Below are 19,260 nucleotides of genomic sequence, written 5' to 3' on the forward strand. Positions count from 1 at the left end.
GGGTTGCAGGAGCTTTGGGATCCCCAGGAGATCTAGTCGTGCCTTTGCCAAACTTCTTATTGACAAACTGCTATCACCAGCATTTATTGAAAATTTTGCTTTAGATCAATTCTCACTGGTTTGTGTGTGTTTACATAAACTTATTGTAAAAAGGAGACCTTTAATGATTGTTCTTGGTGGACACCAGTTTTGTTTCCTATGAGAAGTAGGGAACTGCATAAAGTAAAGAGAGTAAAAGCACAGTGGAATGAAAACAGCCAAAGGAGGGGTTCTATGGGGTTTTCAGCAGAAGGTCCCGAGCTGAGCCTGCACACACTCTCCTTGTTAACACAGATCAGCAAGTTTTAGCTCAGAACTGAGCCTCACTCTTCCTCGTGAAGGAAGAAGTGTTCTCACTACACATTGTGTGTTGTCCACACACCGCGATCCTTTCTTGAGCCACCCGTGGAACACAAGGCTCCTAGGGGAGCATGATGTTCTAGTCCTCTGTGATTTCCGAGGCGCCCCTCCGCCACATGCCTCCCCTGCTCCTGCCCTCCTGGGCAGCGGCTGCTGTTAGAAATGAAGTTTCTCGAGGGGTGGAGTTGGCAGTGGTCGGGACATCCTGTCCCCCTTGTCCGGCCTGATCTGTAGGCCTTCGAGGACATCTACCTAGAGGAGCGGAAGACCATCAAGGTTCTGCTCGAGTATGCCGACAAGATGTTCACCTACATCTTCGTGCTGGAGATGCTGCTCAAGTGGGTGGCCTACGGCTTTAAGAAGTACTTCACCAATGCCTGGTGCTGGCTGGACTTCCTCATCGTGGATGTGAGTGGGCCCAGAGGGAAGAGGCCAGGGGAGATCGGTTGCCCGTGTGGGGAGGAGCTGAGGCAGAGGGCCAGAAGGACAGAATGACAAGGCAGGTGAGAGCCAGCAGGCTGACGTGAAGGCACTCAGCAAAGCCACAGAGCAGATGGAAGGAGGCCACAGTCTCGGGTCACAGGAGAGACCCAGGCCACCCATAAGGTTCCCAGTCTGGGAGGGATAAGAACCTGGGTCTGAGGACACCTGGGTGGCTCAGTGGTTGAGCATCTGCCTTTGGCTCAGGTCGTGAACCTGGGGTCCTGGGATCAAGTCGCACATCAGGTTCCCCTGCTTCTCTCTCTGCCTAGGTCTCTGCCTCTCTCTGTCTCTCATGAATAAAATCTAAAAAAAAGAAAGAAAGAAAGAAAGGGAACCTGCGTCTGGCCATCAGAACCCCAATTTTGAGAGACAGAGGAGCAAGGGAGACCCAAGCTTCTGCGGAGACTCGATCCACTACAGAGGAGAGTGAGGAACAGTCCAGGCAGGAGTATGAGCCAGGGCAGGAGCGGGCCACCCCCACCATCCCCTCAGGATGGCCAGAAGTCAGGGAGCAGGCAAGACTGTATCACAGCACTCGGCACACGTGTTGTGAATTATCTGTCAGGTCCACTAGGTAGGAGGCCAGTTAAGAGCCTCCGTGTCCACACATGGTGGAGGCTGTCTACACCGGGGAGACATGAGCCCAAGGCCAGAGGGGACAGGGTTGGTGAGGGATTCTGGGAAGGCAATGGGGGGACCCTCCAGGCTCAGGTAGAAGGTACCCCTGGGGAGGATGAGAGAGGGGTAGGCACCTGTGAGAAGGCAGCAAGCCATGAACACTGGTTGCTGCTGTGGACACTGGGGCAGCTGGCACAGCTTCCCTGCCTGCCCAAGGAAGGCCTAGGGCAGGACGTGGCATGTTCTCTGAGTACCCAGTTGGCAGATAGAGGGGAAGCCCTCTGCCCCACAGCTCCCGGGGCCCCAGGACCCTGCTGGGTGCCAAGCAGGGTGAGTGCAGTTGAGTGGGAGAAGAACCAGAGAGGAAAATGAGACCAGAGTGCAGAGCAGCCTTGGATCTGCACTCACTGAGGGCAGGGGGAACAGGCAAAGACGAAGGACTCAGGTGGGGGCTCACCATCTGGTTGTGGTGGGTCCTGCAGAACAGAATGTGAGTCAGCATCTGCAAACTGGGAAGAGCTTTCAGAGGGACCCCATGGCTTCTGGGCTTGGCCTCAGGCTCCACCAACCAGCAGGGGTTGTCCTTCCTGTGGTTGTGCAAGAGGCTCAGGCCTCTGTTCAGGCCTCTGTTTGGTCCCCACACCCCACTCAGAGGCCAGGGAGGGGCTCAGCCTGAGTGGGAGGCCAGTCCACCAGTGGCCATGGCAGGAGAGGCTCCTTGGGCTGGGGCATGCATGGAGACACAGATCCGGGTCCTTGGGCCTCTGGTCCAGGCCTCTTTCTGTCACCCCCAGTGACGGAGAGAATGCTGATGTTGGGGTGAGGGGTACTAGGGTGGCAGAGAGGGAGGGAGGGAGGGAGGTCTACCTGCTTTACAGCCTGGAGTCCTCAGAGCCTCCCTGAGAGGAAGGAGAGGACCCGGGAGACCTCCTGCCCCGTGGCTGTGGGAGGGCCCTGAGGTCCCTCACCCAGCGATTCCTGCAGCTTCTTGGGAAGTTGAGCTTGCTGAGTGACTCCCCTCAGGGAAGGCAGAGAGATTTGCAAACACTCCTGGGCCACCAACCTGCCACCTTGAGGAACTCAGGGCTGAGGCCGGGCAGTGCTTCCTGTTCCGCTTCCTGTTCCATCCCAGAACTGGAAAGCTAGCCCATGGAGAAGGAAACCGGGCTCCCAGCAGACAGGGGCCGTGCCCAAGGTCAGGGGGAAGGAAGTGGATGCTGGAATCCAGCTTTCCTGATGCTGGCCGTGCTGTCCCCCTTCACTTCATGGTAAGGGTGGTCTTTGGGCCTCAAGGTCTGGAGAAGGGTATTTCCAGGATGAATTCCTTCATTTATTTTTCCAGTACATACTATACTATTGTAGATGCTGGGGATCTCAGAGAAGAAAAGAGACTAAAACTCCTGCCCTCATGGAGGAAGGCAACTGCAAGCAATAAACGTACTCAATAAGCCAGCATTGTACGCTGTTAGAAGGCGAGGTGTGCCAGGGAGGATAGGAAGCAGAGAACGAAAGGGAATTAGGAGGGCCAGGACTCCGGCAAGGGGAAGGTATAGATTACAGCTTTAACTAGGCTGGCCAGGAGGGATCCACTGAGATGACATTGCAGCAAATATGAAGGAAGTTGGGGTCAGCCAGGCATACATCCGCAGAACCTTCCACACAGAGGTTGGAAGAGCAGTGCAAAGGTCCTGTGGTGGGAACATGCCTGGCATACTTGAGGAACTGCAAGGAAAACAGAGTGGCTGGAACAGTGATTGGGGAAGGTAGGTGCAGGAGATGAGGCCAGGCTTCAAAGGGCAGAGGGGGCACAGCCTTTGAAAACCACAGGCTTTTATTTAGAATGAAGTGGGAAGGCATTGTGACACCCCGAGCAGAAGAGTGACATGAAGTGACTCCTGCTACTGGAGGAGCACAGGGGTTGGGGGGTGGGGCACACATGGAGGCAGGCCGAAGAGTCAGGAGGCTGTGGCCACAGTCCAGGGGAGAGTACACAGTGGCCTGGCCAGGATGGTGACAGTGGAAGTGGTGAGAAATATTTGGACTTCTGATGTATTTTGAAGGCCGAGCCAACAGGAAATCCTGCTGGGTTGGATGTAGGGTATGAGGGTTGGATGTAGGGTATGAGAGATGGAGAGGAGTCAGGGATGACGCCAAGGCTTGTGGCCTGAGCAGCTGGAAGGATGGAGCTGCCACCAACCGAGATGGAAGGGCTCTGAGTGGGGCAGCTGCGTGAGCCGTGACAGCACAGAGCACAGGGGTGAACTGCTGGGACCTAAGTGGGCAGACTGGCCAGACCAGCCGCTGGGCCATAGAATTTGCTTGCGGTTCCCCTCTCTGAAGGCGTCCGATGAGCGAAGTCTGGCTTTGGGGAAGAGCCCCAGGATCGTCTCCCTGCTCATGGTCAACCCAGGATAGCCCTTCCCCAAAAAAGACTGGGGAGTGAAGGGGCAGGCCCAAGAATTTGGCTGGAAGGAAGTCCTGTCGGGACAAAAGCCCAGGCTTTATGTGCCTGCTCCTCCACACCAGTGGCTGGCTTAGGAACTCGGCTTTCTATCCGCAGAGTAGGGATGATGCATCCCAGGTCCTTGGGTTAGTGACTGCACACGGCAGGCTCTCTGCAAAGATCTGAAAGCTAGGACACACTTGTGTCCCTGCCCACCCCCAGCCGCTTGGGCCTCAGGAAGGCCAGCCCAGTGCATGGTGGCCATGCAGAGGATGTAGCCGGAAATAACAAAGACAGGACAGTGCGGGGAAGCCTGCTGGCTCTCTCACACCAGCCCAGCTTTAGGCGGGCCAGGAGCCCTGCCACCTGTCTCTAGAGCTGTCCCCACGGCGCTCACTCCCGCCTTGCCTCCCACAGGTCTCACTGATCAGCCTCGTAGCCAACACCCTGGGCTTTGCCGAGATGGGCCCCATCAAATCCCTGCGGACACTGCGTGCGCTCCGACCCCTGCGAGCCCTGTCACGATTTGAGGGCATGAGGGTAAGGGGAGTGACTGCCTGCCTGCCAGGGCAATGGGAGGTGACTCCCTTGGGATGACCCCCAGGTCCACTTGCTGACCGAGTGGCCCAGCCTCGACCTGGGACTGTGGCCCCCAGCCTGGCAGGAGCTCGGTGCAAAATCTCCAGGAGAGGTTCATCTGGGCTCCCCAGCCCAGGGCAGCAGGGGGTGAAGAGCTGTGAGAGCCCTCCCTCTAGGCCTGTCGGCCTCGGGGGCCGGGGAGCCCCTCTGCTTGTGCCGCGGGGTGGGAGGCCATCTGTGTGTGTGCTCTGCGTCCTGCGTGCCCTGCCTCCTGGCAGCCACAGGCCATTTCCTCGGTCTGCGATGGGCAGTAGGGCTGTGCCAGGGAAGGTGAAGCTAAGACGGAGCAGCTGTATACTCACCATCACGTAGCTGTTGGCATTTGCTTAGCAAACGCTTTTGCACTGATTTCTAACTGCAGAGCCCTGTGCATTTTTCAAGTCATCGAATTTTACCAAGGAATATGTGCATATGAGGCAACTTTAAAACCCCACCAAGAAAAATCTTACCCGTAACGAATAGCAAGAAAACCAACACATAGATACATTTGTGTGCACATGTGTTTTGTGTTTTGTGCTTTTTTACAAAACACGCATAGTGCTGCTGTGGCTTCAGCAGCCACATCTGTGTAACTCTCGCTGACCCGGCAGGCACTGTCACACGGCCCCCACTTTGTGGATGGTTTTAAACTTTGCCCACACCCCCAAAAGAGAAACAAGTCACTTATTCCTGGTGGGAAGGCATTCACAAGTGAATCATCCTACCTAAGTCAAACATCGCTCAGGAGCAAGGACATTTGATTCCACAGGGACGTGGGGGAGATGTGAGTTGCCAGGAATGCCTCTGCTGTGGCTGTCGGCCATGGAGCCAGCCAAGGGCAGACCTGGGAGTTGGGTTTCCCAGCCTGTTCAGCATGCCTGCTGGAGACCAGGGACACCCTCTCACCTGTACATGCCAGCATTACCCTTCCCAGCACCGTGATCACCACATGGCCCCACACCAGCCTCACTGCAATCTGGGCAGCAAACACCTTCGTGACTCCCGGGGGGCTTGGCCCCAGGTCCCTCAGTGGAGTAGAGCACACCGTACACTTTTGCTAAGGAAGCCTCTCCTGGGTGCCGTGAGTCTCCGTGAAGAGAACAATGCCAGGGCTCCACGGGGTCAGAGAGCCGCTTCGGGAAGGGCAGAGCATGGGGAGCTCCACGCCACACCCCCTGCCCTCCCGGCCCGGCTCTCACCGCAGCACTGGAGGGCTGCCAGAGCACCTGCCAGACACGCCACGGGGAGGTCCCCTGGGCAGACTTCAGGGAGAACACCCATCCTTCCTAGTAGCAGCAACCCCAAAATAAACCAGAAACTTAGCTCAGAGAATGCGTCTCCAGAGGCCCTTTCCCATCGGACTGCTGGCAGATACTTAACTAGAGAGACCCTGTTGAAAATTAAGTTTGAAGGTCGTGAACTCAGGATAGGACCAGAAGGGAAAAGCAGAAGTTCTGGACTTGGTCAGACATTAGTGTGCAAAACAAACAAAAAGGTGTGTATGTTCTCTCCCCCAGGCTCCCCATCATCTCTCCCTTTATTCCCCATCAGGGCTTCCAGCCAGGGCTAGCCCTTCCTTGGGGACAGGAACTCTTCTACCCCCCATTCCCATAGGGGCCTGTAGGAAAAGAGATCAGTGGGGAAAGAGGCACGGGTAGGTGGGTCTTGACAAGGGCCCATGCTCTGGGCATCCTCAGGAACTGAGCTTCTTCTCTGTCCACTTGAGGTTGTGGTCAATGCCCTGGTGGGCGCCATCCCATCCATCATGAATGTCCTCCTCGTCTGCCTCATCTTCTGGCTCATCTTCAGCATCATGGGTGTGAACATGTTTGCGGGGAAGTTTGGGCGATGCATCAACCAGACTGAGGGAGACCTGCCTTTGAACTACACCGTTGTGAACAATAAGAGTGACTGTGAGTCTTTCAACGTGACCGGCGAACTGTACTGGACCAAGGTGAAAGTCAACTTTGACAACGTGGGCGCCGGGTACCTAGCTCTTCTGCAGGTGGTAAGTCCTGGAGAGGAGGGACTTCCTCCCTCCCACAGGCTGTCCAGCATCATGCACCTGCACCCATGGCATGGGCAGGTGGGGGACCATGGGACTGCTCTGGGTCCTAACCGTAGGGTCACGCTGCCCAAAGGAGGCTAAGGATTGTCCAGAGACTTCTTGGCTCCTTGGGAAGTCCCCAGATTTTCCACTCTAGAACAGATGCCGCATTCTCCAAGGTGCATGGCATGGGGGTTCAGCACTGAGGCAGAACTAACCTCACAGCCAGTAGTCAGGTTGACAACCTCATGCTATCAGTTTGGCAGTGTGATGGCACAGGTTAAAAGGCAAAGACCATAGACACACAGAGACGAAACTATTAGCCACCCGGAGAGTCCAGCCTTCTGTTAGAAAAGGTGACAATAAAAGAAAAAAAAAAAAAAAAGAGAAAAGAAAAGGTGACAATGCCTCTGTGCAGTTTCTGGTGTGTAAGATGTGTGGTGTCGAAATGCACATGACGCTACCCCATCCTTCCAAAGTTTCCATTGATTTGTGAGGATGGTGGCTTCAGTGAGCATGATACATGGCATAAAATTAGCCTACAAGTAGCCTTGACAGCAGACATGCGGACAGACTGTAACACACAGAAGCACGGCTTACTTCCCTTACTATCCCAGTGTTAAGCCCAAGTACCTGTCTCTAGTCCCCAGAGTAGAGGAGCACTCAGTGGGCTCCCATCTGAAAACTTAATGCACATCTACTCGCACCTCCAGCCCTCCCTTAAATCCCAGAGGTAGCTTTCTTCAAAGACTCCCCTGAAATGCCTCCTAGAGAAGATTAGAGCCAAACCCAGAGACCCTCTGTCCCTGGGGCCTCCCTCTAGATGCCAAAACTTGAGGGGCACTTGGGCGGCTGAGTCAGTGAAGCGTCCAACTCTCAATTTCAACTCAGGTCATGATCTCAGGGTCATGAGATTGAGCCCTGTGTGAGCCCCACATCAGGCTCTACAGGGAGTCTTCTTGAGATTCTCCACCCTCTCTCCCTGCCCCTCCCACCCCACCCCCACATGCACCCACGTGAGCACAGTCTCTCTCCCTCTCTCTCTCTCTCTCTCTCCCTCGCTCTCCCTCTCTCTCTCTCTCATAAATAAATAAATAAATAAATAAATAAATAAATAAATAAATAAATAAATTAGATGTCAGAACCTGGAAGGAAAGGCCCTTTTGTAGACTGGGAGCTGACAGTCATTGCAGATAGAACACAGTGGCCAGAAAGGCAGTCACAAGCATCTTAGCACCATCGGTGCTCTCCAGCCGTTTCCAGAGCATCTCCAGCCCTCTCTTCATAGGGCAGGGCTTCCTGGCACAGGGAGCTGAAGTAGTTCGCCTTCTCTGGAGCAGCCTCAGTTCCCCCATCTGCCTCCCAGTGCCATAAGAACTCTCAGACATGAAAGTTGTGTGGACCGTTGTACCCTGAAAGGAGGCTTGGGGGAAGATCGGATGTTGCCGAGGACACAAGTGAGACTCACTGGAAGTCAGCCTCACCACCCAAGCATGTCTCTCAGGCTCTTCCTGAATCTTCGTAGCAGCCCAGACAGTGTAGCCAGCACCAGAGCCCTGGGTCATTCAGCCTCTTCCTTTACTGCCTTGGAGTGGCCAACTGGAGCAGGCTTGTGTAGGCTCACAAGAGCAGATTGTTGCATTTTCAGATATTTTGCAAGCCATGATTAAAGATCAGATTTTATAAACTTATAATTCACTAAGTGATATTGAAACAAAATCAGGGGGTACCTGTCTGGCTCAGTCAGTGGAGCATGCTACTGTTGATTTTGGGATTGTGGGCTCAAGCCCTATGTTGGGTATAGAGATTACTTTAAAAAATAAGTTATTTTAAAAATCAAAATTCACCATTAGCACATATTATCATCTATGCTTTTAAGGTTATTTACATGTGCTGTATCCATACCGTGGAAATGCTATAATGCTATGCTCCTCTGCATCTCTTCCCAAGTCTGTGTTCAGTAACGGCCAGTCAGTGACTTGAAATTGGCCGTGGTGGGAGTGTTTACCCAGAGAAATTGGCAAACATGACAATCAGGGCTTTGTTTTCTTCTGGAAAACCATTTGTTAGCCCCTTACTGACACATCACTGACTAAAGGACCCCTTAAGTACGAGGGGAGGTTGGGATGCTTCAGGGCCATCCTGAAAAGTCGTGGAACAGAAGCCACGACTCCAAGCTGCTTGACAGGGGTCCAGGTTAGCATTGGGGTCCCCCTCTCTGACCCTGACACCCACTGTAGGACTGCATCGTTTCAGAATCTGGAATGAAGGTGGATCTGAAAGGCAGACCTCCTTCGGTTCTCCTCAGTGTCCTGGCTAACATCGAGAAGCTTCTTACCCCCTCCATGACCCCCTTGTGCGGGGGGCTTCCCCTCCACCCCCAGTCCTGAACCGGAAGGCCCTTCCTGAACTGCCCAGTCATGTGAACACGGCCAAAGGGGCGGGGCGGGATGCTTGCTTCTCAGAGGAGGCTATTTCCTGGCCTCACTTGTCTGGATAGGACCCCAGATAACTCAATAAGTGCAAGTCAAATGATTCTTACTCTTATCTTTTCCTTCCAGGCAACATTTAAAGGCTGGATGGACATTATGTACGCAGCTGTGGACTCCAGGGGGGTAGGTAACCATACTGGCCTCTCCCACCACATCAGGCACATGAGGTTTAGGACACTTGGCACTAGGGAATCTGTGTGCACCCTCAGAAGCCCACCCCATAAGGGCCAGATCTCTTGTGCCAACCTGCAGTTGAGCCTCTCTGGAATGCCCAGGCCTGGCCCTGGGGCAAAGTTGCATGGTCTCCCCAGGAGCCCCAAATTCTCAAATATCTTTCAAATTAAATTCACTGCCATTTACTTAAATCTCAGTCTTACCCCAGAAGAGACAGAATAGAAGCAATAGAGATGCAGATCAAGTTTCCTTTTCATCCTTGTGCCCTGCCCAATCACAGTGACCATTCAGTGAAGGCGAAGGGGCGGGGGAACGACAGGGACACGGACCTGCTACACTCACACTTTCTGTTGGGCAGAAGCCAGGCAGTGCCACATCAACCCTGAGCCATCACTCTCCTGAACCCCATCCCCACCCTGGCCGGCCCTGCTCTGCACATGCACGCACACACAGACACGCAGCCCCGACTGGTCACCTCCCTCTGGACACACCCTCTCGCCCAGCCAGCCCCTTCCCCTTCCTGCCTGCCTGACCCCCATGTCTGATTTCTCCCGCTCAGTTTGAAGAGCAGCCCCAGTGGGAATATAACCTCTACATGTACATCTACTTCGTCATTTTCATCATCTTCGGGTCTTTCTTCACCCTGAACCTTTTCATCGGTGTCATCATCGACAACTTCAACCAACAGAAGAAAAAGATACGTAGAGCGCCTGCTCCCCCTGGGTCAGCAGGGTGGGGTGGGCCACCAGGGGGCTGAGGAGCCATTCTGGCCCCTGGCCCCATTGTGCCCTCCTGCGGGGGATGGGCCTCCCCCCCACTCCCCACAGATACTGGAGTGGGCAGGAGAGGGGCATGTTCATGAGGTGACACGCCCAGTCTGTAGGAGTGGAAGTGGGGGCCTGTGGCTGCCTGACAGCTGAGGCTCCTGAGAGGAGCTGGGCTGATGGTTGGGACTAAGTCACCTGGTCCACGATGGAGACAGCAGCCCAGGGTCTCTCCAGAGCTCCAACGGATGGGCCATGATTGCGTGGCAGGCAAACCAACTAGGCAGAGAGCACCTCCAGGGTGGCCAGGCTGGGCAGGGGAGCGGGTGGGGGATGGGGACTGGATTTGCACCTGACAAATCGAGAGAGGCCTCAAAGTGAAGGGAGACAGGGACTTTGTGAAAGCAGATTTGCAGAGGACTCTCTGGTGCACGATAGGGAGAGAAAGTGAGAAGGCCAACCGAGGCACCTCATCAAGGAGGCAAGATCCCTATGCCCCCCATGCTAGAACCCCTAAGGACCCCAAAATGAGGCCTGTACCTGTCTCTCTGCACTTAGGGGGCCAGGACATCTTCATGACAGAAGAGCAGAAGAAGTATTACAACGCCATGAAAAAGCTGGGCTCCAAGAAGCCCCAGAAGCCCATCCCTCGGCCTCTGGTGAGCCAGCTCCCAATCCAGCAAGACTGGGGAGGGTGTGCTTGGGGTGCTGGGTAGCCCCCACCCCCCAGGACCAGCCATCAAGACCTCTAAACAGCCTTTCAGGCTAGCCCAGGGCCCTTGGTCAGTGCAGGGAAGGAGGGGCACTGTCAGGCACCTGACCACATGCACGGGCCTCAAACTCCTGGAAAAAGTGAGGAAGGCATGGGTGGGCCATTCCAGCCAGGGGCACTCCTTCCCACAGGGGTCCCTCTCCTCTGCGCCCTCCTCCCCTGCCAGAGTGAGCAGGGTGGCCTCTGCAGGCCCACCCCCATTTGCAGCCTCTTCCTAGCCACCTCTGGGTGGGACAGACACAGCCTGGAGTCCCCTGGCAGGTGGCCCCAGGAAGACACTCAGTCCCCCTTGAGGCCGACTCCCTTGCCTGACCCAGACATTCTCCAATAAAGGGCCCAGCAGCAAGGGGGCAGGCAGGCAGTACTCAAAGTAATTACATGGCATAACCCGAATCACTAGCTAAAGTGATTTGGTTACTTTCACAGTCCCAGGTTTTAACCCAGTTCATCAATTATTATCTAGTTCCTACCCTTTCACCATGCTTTGTTCTAGATTAGGGGTGTGTGTGTATGTGTGTGTGTGTGTGTGTGTACAATTATTTATAATCTTCTCTCTTTCCCCAAATAATCTGAGGTGGCAAACAATTAAAGACACAAATATAGTTGATAGAATAAACCAAATCAATTCCAAAAAGGGTAGAGGACATCTGTTAACCTAAGGGCTGATCCAATTACTAGGACTGAACTTTAAATTTAAGCTTGAGCCATCAGACAGCGGGAACAAGGAGAAGCCCAGTGAACAGTGATGTGCTAGGGAAGCTCAGGGTAGGAGAAATTCCTTCCTGAAGATTCAGAGAAGACTTCAGGGAAGAGGGAGCCTGAGGGCCAGGCCCAGAAGCAGGAGTGCCAGGCTGTTTCAGCCTCCTGACTTCTCTCACCCTGGGGAGAATAGGAGGGTGGATGGTCTGGGTCGAGGGACAGCCACAGGGGGACCTGCTGGCCTGTTTCAGGTCCCTGCTGAGCCCATCCTTTGCCTCTCCTTTCAGAACAAGTACCAGGGTTTCCTATTCGACATTGTGACTAAGCAGGCCTTCGACGTCACCATCATGTTTCTCATCTGCTTGAACATGGTGACCATGATGGTAGAGACAGATGACCAGAGTCCCGAGAAGGTCAACATCTTGGCCAAGATCAACCTGCTCTTTGTAGCCATATTCACAGGCGAGTGTATCATCAAGATGGCTGCCCTGCGCCACTATTACTTCACCAACAGCTGGAACATCTTCGACTTTGTGGTTGTCATCCTCTCCATCGTGGGTGGGTATACAAGCTGGCCCCTCCTCTCGTCTGGGGTCTGGACTTAATGCCAAGTGTACTAGGCTCCTTTGTTCCTTTCTCTGCAATCCACACCTTTCCCCTGTCACAAATGCAGATACACACACACACACACACACCCCTCAATAGAGAATTTGTCTAGGAGGCCCACTCAGGCCAAGGAGGCCATCCTCGCGGAGGAGCCAGCGCCCACTCTTGGCCCCACTTTCCATGGGACCCTAGAACACAGTTTTCTGTTCTCTGTGAGAGCTTCAAGAATGAGTCTGTAAAGGGAGTGAGAGATGAGCAGGTTTCCCTGCCCTCCCAAGGCTAAAGGAAGAAGTGGCTTTCTAGGGTGTGGTGACTCTCCAGAGATGGGAGCAGGTGGCCTTCTTGGGTAGAAATTATCCCTGGAGATGGAAAATTCTAGAGTAAAGCCACCAATATGTGTGCCAGACTCCTTCAGACATCACCCACCTCATGCATCTGACCTTACAAATTCAGCATTGAGGGACGCCTGGATGGCTCAGCGGTTCAGTGTCTGGCTTTGGCTCAGGGCGCACGATCCCCAAGTCCCGGGATCAAGTCCCATGTCGGGCTCCCTGCATGGAGCCTACTTCTCCCTCTGCATATGTCTCTGCCTCTCTCTCTCTCTGCCTCTCTCTCTCTCTCTCTCTCTCTCTGCGTGTGTGTGTGTGTGCCTTTCATGAATAAATAAATAAAATATTTTTAAAAAAATAAAGTCAGCATAGAGGCAAGGAGATCATAAAACTAGGAACAGAAGAGATAGGATTCACATTCCATCTGTTTGGGCTGCTATAACCAAACACCAGACTGGGTAGTTCATAAACACCAGAAATTAATTTCTCATACTTCTGGATGCTGAAAGGCCAAGATTAAGGCACCAGCATGGTCATGTTTTCTGGCGGGGATCTTTTCCCTGGTTCATAACCAGCACCTTCTTTGCTGTGTCCTCACAAAGTAGAAGTGGCAAGGGAGCTTTCTAGGGCCTCTTTTATAAGGCACTGATCCCACTCATGAGGGCTCCACTCTCATGACCTAAGTACCTCCCAAAGGTCTCACCTGCTAACACCATCATCTTTGGAAATTGGGATTTCAACATATGAATTTGGGATTCAAACATTCAAGCCATAGAATACATCTACATGTGTTTGACCTCAGGACCCAAACCCTCTTTTGTTTTTGTTATTTACTTATAGAGTGAGCAAGCGCAAGAGCAGGGAGGTGGGAGGGGCAGAGGGAAAGGGAGCAGACTCCACACCCAGCCCAGAGATCATAACCTGAGCCGAAATCAAGAGTCAGATGCTTAACGAACGGAGTCATTCAGACACCACTCCCTTTTTAAGTAACAATTTTATTGGGATACAATTCACATACTGTAAGATGTACCCTTTAAAGTTTACAATTTAGTAGTTGCTAGTATATTCAACAGAGTTGTGCAACCTTCACCACTACATCTGATTGTAGACTATTTCCCTCTCCCCAGGCCCTGAAAACCATTAAATCTAAAATTTTGAGGGGCTGCCAAACTGTTTTTCCACTGTAGGTGCACCTTTTTACATTCCCGTCATCAACGTATAAGGGTTCCAGTGACTGCACATCCCCACCAATACTTGTTACTGTCTGTGATTTTTTATCATAGGCACCCTGGCAGATATGAAGTGATCATTTTGTTGAGGTTTTGGTTTACATTTCCCTAATGACTAATGACACTGAGCATCTTTCCATGTGCTTAGTGGTCATTTTCTATGGTATGTCTTGGTCTATGATGGGAGAAATGTCTTGGAGAAATGTCTATTCAGATCCTTTGCTTATTTTTTAGTTGGCTTATTTATGTTCTTGTTGTTGATGTGTGAGAGTTCTTTTTTTTTTTTTTTTTTTTTTTTAATTTTTTTTTTTTAATTTTTATTTATTTATGATAGTCACAGAGAGAGAGAGAGAGAGAGAGGCAGAGACACAGGCAGAGGGAGAAGCAGGCTCCATGCACCGGGAGCCCGATGTGGGATTCGATCCCGGGTCTCCAGGATCGCGCCCTGGGCCAAAGGCAGGCACCAAACCGCTGCGCCACCCAGGGATCCCGAGAGTTCTTTATATATTCTGGACACCAGTCTCTTACCACACAATTCGCAAACATTTTCTCCCTTGCTGTGAGTTGTCTTGTCACTTTCTTGGTTGTTGTCTCTTGAAGCACAAAGCTTTTTGTTTTGATGAAGTCCCAATTTATCAATATTTCTTTTTTCTGTTGCTTGTGCTCAGAGCCCAAATGCTTGACCCTTGCTCTGTGGAACTCTGCTGTGTGGTGGCTGACTTTCCCCTTTCTGCCATACACATACAGCTTGTGCCTTCAGTGACCTCAGAGGGAGACACAGGGGCTGAGTCAGGGGCCATCGTAGCTGTAGTGACAGATGGTTAGAAGCTAGATGGAGGGTCAGGAAGTACTCTGGGAGTTCCCAGGCAGGGGTGAAGGTGAGCATGCCAGGCAGGACTGGAGAGAAGCTTTAGAGAATGCAGGATGTCAGCAGCCTCGAGGGGGCCGATGAAGGACAGTGTGGGTGAGCTATGGGAGGAGACGTGGCATGTGCCTCAGGGACACCTCCTGGTACTGGTGCCTGGCTGTGCTGGAGGGACATGGTTAACAGGTCAACCTGGAGCCAGAGTGTCTGAGTTGAATCTCAGTGTTCCACTGACTAGGTGACAACTTGGGTAAGTTACCTCACCTCTCAATTTCCTCTTCTGGAAAATGAGGATGATGGTATCAGCTTACCTCCTCGGGTGACCGGAAGGGCTAAATGGATAGATATAAAATGCTCAGCCCAGTGCCTTATTGACAGTGAACATGACGCGTGTCAGCTGGTGACATGATTACATGAGGAGTCTGGAAAGGTCACTCAGGCCAATACAAAGCGAGTTCATGTCATTCTTTCTCATGTAACTTGTATGCCTGCCTCTCAAAACTCCAAACCCGGAGTTGTCAATAGAGACCAAGCAGCAGGAAGCTCTGGAAGCTAGCAGGGTTGGGAGGGTGGCAGGAACAATCTCAGAGAGGCTGAGGTGTTGCAGGTGTGGCAGAGAACACAGGCTTGTGGGCCAGTGCCTTTCCAAGGGTCATGTGCCCTTCCATGAGCACATGAATTATCTGGGCTTATTAAAACACAGTGGGACAGGGGGTGGAACGGAGCATCCACATTTCTGAGAAGCTCCCAGGAGAATCCCAGGGCTGCTGATCCTCAGACCCCACTTTTGAGTAATGAGTTGCTGAAAAGCCTGAGCCTGAGCTCTGGTCCAAGCAAGGCCACCCAGATGCTGAGCAAATCCTCTCGGGTTTCAGAACCCAGGATCTAGCAGATGGGCCCAGTACAGCTCTACCGGACAGGTGTTCTCAGAAGACCAAGGGAAGAGAGGTCTGGGAAGCACTTTGTACAAGGTGTGGGTACGGTGTGGGTACTGTGGGTCCTCATTCTCTGGGTCACAGATGAGAAACGGAGACCCAGACAGGGTCCTTGCACGCCCCGGTCAACCCAGTCCTCCTGAAAGGGCCTCCTCTCCTTAGCTCCTTGCCACACAGAGATCCGTACAGTGGGGCAGGGCTAGAGGGAGGACAGAGACCCACTGGTGGCGCGGCCTCTGTTGTCTCCCACAGGTACCGTGCTCTCAGACATCATCCAGAAGTACTTCTTCTCCCCAACGCTCTTCCGAGTCATCCGCCTGGCCCGAATCGGCCGCATCCTCAGGCTGATTCGAGGTGCCAAGGGGATCCGCACACTGCTCTTTGCCCTCATGATGTCCCTGCCTGCCCTCTTCAACATCGGCCTGCTGCTCTTCCTCGTCATGTTCATCTACTCCATCTTCGGCATGGCTAACTTCGCTTATGTCAAGTGGGAGGCCGGCATCGATGACATGTTCAACTTCCAGACCTTCGCCAACAGCATGCTGTGCCTCTTCCAGATCACCACGTCGGCTGGCTGGGATGGCCTCCTCAGCCCCATCCTCAACACGGGGCCCCCTTACTGTGACCCCAATCTACCCAACAGCAATGGCTCCCGGGGGAACTGTGGGAGCCCGGCTGTGGGCATCCTCTTCTTCACCACGTACATCATCATCTCCTTCCTCATCGTGGTCAACATGTACATCGCCATCATCCTCGAGAACTTCAGCGTGGCCACAGAGGAGAGCACCGAGCCCCTGAGCGAGGACGACTTCGACATGTTCTATGAGATCTGGGAGAAGTTCGACCCGGAGGCCACCCAGTTCATCGAGTACTCGGCCCTGTCCGACTTCGCCGACGCCCTGTCCGAGCCGCTGCGCATCGCCAAACCCAACCAGATAAGCCTCATCAATATGGACCTGCCCATGGTGAGCGGGGACCGGATCCACTGCATGGACATCCTCTTTGCCTTCACCAAGAGGGTGCTGGGCGAGTCTGGGGAGATGGACGCCCTGAAGATCCAGATGGAGGAGAAGTTCATGGCGGCCAACCCGTCCAAGATCTCGTACGAGCCCATCACCACCACGCTGCGGCGCAAGCACGAGGAGGTGTCGGCCACCGTCATCCAGCGCGCCTTCCGGAGGCACCTGCTGCAGCGCTCCGTGAAGCACGCGTCCTTCCTGTACCGCCAGCAGGCCGGCGGCGCGCGGTCCGGAGAGCGGGCCCCGGAGCGGGAGGGCCTCATCGCCTACACGATGGCCGAGAACTTCTCCCGGCGCCTTGGCCCGCCCTCCAGCTCCTCCATTTCCTCCACGTCCTCCCCCCCCTCCTACGACAGCGTCACCAGGGCCACCAGCGATAACCCGCAGGTGCGGGCGTCCGACTACAGCCGCAGCGAGGACCTCGCCGACCTGCCCCCGTCCCCAGACAGGGACCGCGAGTCTATCGTGTGAGCCTCAGCCCGGCTGGCCAGGAGGCACCGGGAGGCGGCCTGTCGCATCGGAGCAAATGTGACCGCAGCCACAAGCCGGCATCTGCTGGGCCTTCCTTGGGCTCCGGGCGTGAGAGCTGGGCCTGGGCCCCGCGGGTCAATGAGGCTGAGTCCTGCGGCACCCCCGTGGATGGCCACAAGCAGGTGGCCGGGCTGACCGTTCTGGGTGGCCTGTCACCGGAGGCCCTACACACACCAGTGGCGGGGCTGCTCAGGCCACACCCGGGGGCCTTGAAAAGCCACACCACCCCAGCTGCCGAGGAGAACTACAAAACTGAGACTGTAGATGTTGTGAATGGGCTTTCATAAATTTATTATATTTGATATTTTTTTACTTGAGCAAAGAACTGTTTTTTCCATGGACGATGGCAGTAGTTCACACTGCCTTTTCTTAACTCCAAACACGAGTGTCTGTGGAGCTGTTGGAACTCTGTTCTCAAAGCAAAAGTGACACCCAGTATGACCTCCCCAGGCCTTCGATGCCCTGGGACCAGAAGGGGATCCCCTGCTGCTCAGGCCACGGTGCCAGGAGAGCTGAACCTCTTTTCTCGCACATGCGTGTACGCACAGTCCACACACGGGGGCCACACTCGGGCTCCCTGTGGCCCAGGCTCCCCTCAGGCAGGTGCCAGGCAGAGGGGTCTCGCCAGTGGGGGCTCACGCTGGCCTCCCACTGTCCCCAGGGTCCTATACGCCCCCTTGTGTTTTTATGCAGGCCATCCTGGGGTCTTTTCTAGGAAAACACAAACCTTCCAGAAAAGAGCGGCCTGGGTCCCAGGGCTGGTCCTGGCTATGATGTTGCCTTTTCCTCCTGGGAGAGGCCAGCCTTCTGCACGAGTATTAATATTAAAGTGAAGGGCATGAGGGAACCGGCCCCACGTGTGGCCAGCCCCCAGCTTGTCCTTGCTCCCCAAGCCGGCAGGCCCTGCCCCACGGGCCAGGAAGAGCAGTCTGAGCCCCGTGCCACAAGGGCTAGGAAGCTGACCAGCCCTCAGCCGTGGGGCCCCAGCCCATCTGAGGAAGGGAATCTGTTGTCGTGGCCAGGGCTCTCTTTCCAGACCTTTCTGCCTCTCGCCCTGTGTGCGACTGGGGGGTGGGGGTGGGGGACTCCTGTGTGGTGCCCAGCAGCTCTCCAGATGGAGTGGGGAGGGCAGTGTGAGCCTGGCACCAGGAAGGAGCCTTGGGATGGTCAGTTCCCTGCCCTGCGAGGGGGATGGGCTCCCTTGGGAAGGGGAGCCATGTGGCCCCAGACCAGCCCCTCTGGCTCAGCCGGGGTCCTGGTGGCACACACCCGCGGGTCAACCTGGGGCAGGGTCTAGGCGGTCCACAGGTCTTATGAGAAGGCCTTTTCAGGGAAAAATACTTTTTCTAGTCCAATTACCCCCAGGGCCTCTTGAGCTGCTGACAATCCTATTTAGCATATGCAAATCTTTCAACGCAGAGAACTGTCACCCCCGGGAGTGACAGTGTTGGGGGGCGGAGCCTGAGCAGGCAGGGGCTCGGCCCATCCCAGCTCTCCCGCGGAGCCGCCGCTGCCGCCACCTCTGCCACCGCCTCCCGGCAGCCCCCCGGGAGCTGGAAACTGGCTGCTCCTCACCTACCTCGCCGAGCTGTCGGAGGGCTGGACGTTTGCGAGCTCGTGGCGGTGCTGAGGGGGCATTGCCGGCGAGTCAAGTATTACGTTTCTTTTTGTCACTCCGAGTTCCCTTGGTGGCAACCCTAGCCCCCGCCCCAGCCGTCCCGGTGATCTCTTCTCCCGTGCTGCCCTTGAGTCCAGCGTGGGACATGGCTCTGACCATCCCAGACACACTTCTCTGAGTGGAAATCTTATTTTTGTAGCTGTCTGTGCTTTGCTCTCGAGGCTTGGAGCGGCGTGTGCCCCTCCCTGGCACTAGCACCCACCGCAGCCAGGAATGTGGTTTGGGAGGCAAGCCGGCTGGCTGCCCGCTGGCCTGAAGGGAGCTGTGTGTGTGTGTGTGTGTGTGTGTGTGTGTGTGTGTGTGACCCAGGAGCCCTGAGACAGGTGCCTGGGGCTGAGGCTGAGGCAGGGTGAGCTAGGCCCAACTCCTTAGCTTTTCGCGTGGCTCTCATTTTTTTTTTCCAGAACCGCACGATGGCCAGCAGGAGGGGAGGAAGGGGTAGGAAAGGAGGGAGCATCAGGTGCCAGCTGTTGTCTGAGCTAATCGAGCACTTCTCACCAAACTCCGTGTATAAATAAGATACATATTTTTAAAACAAACCAATAAATGGCTTACATGA

The 19,260-nt window shown here is 54.4% G+C and overlaps 1 protein-coding gene across 2 annotated transcripts in view; it reads left to right on the plus strand.

Moving 5' to 3' along the window:
• Positions 1 to 19,260, plus strand: part of SCN5A (sodium voltage-gated channel alpha subunit 5) — a 96,008-nt gene extending 76,748 nt beyond the window's left edge. For both annotated transcript variants that reach the window (XM_072793309.1, XM_072793310.1), the window contains 8 exons: positions 634 to 807; positions 4,361 to 4,483; positions 6,288 to 6,569; positions 9,170 to 9,223; positions 9,834 to 9,975; positions 10,597 to 10,697; positions 11,797 to 12,067; positions 15,726 to 19,260. In XM_072793309.1, the coding sequence (XP_072649410.1) occupies positions 634 to 807; positions 4,361 to 4,483; positions 6,288 to 6,569; positions 9,170 to 9,223; positions 9,834 to 9,975; positions 10,597 to 10,697; positions 11,797 to 12,067; positions 15,726 to 16,963 (2,385 nt within the window). In that variant the 3' untranslated portion in view covers positions 16,964 to 19,260. The remainder of the gene's footprint in view (positions 1 to 633; positions 808 to 4,360; positions 4,484 to 6,287; positions 6,570 to 9,169; positions 9,224 to 9,833; positions 9,976 to 10,596; positions 10,698 to 11,796; positions 12,068 to 15,725) is intronic.

This window comes from Canis lupus, chromosome 22 (assembly GCF_048164855.1).
Source record: "Canis lupus baileyi chromosome 22, mCanLup2.hap1, whole genome shotgun sequence".
Taxonomy (NCBI): domain Eukaryota; kingdom Metazoa; phylum Chordata; class Mammalia; order Carnivora; family Canidae; genus Canis; species Canis lupus.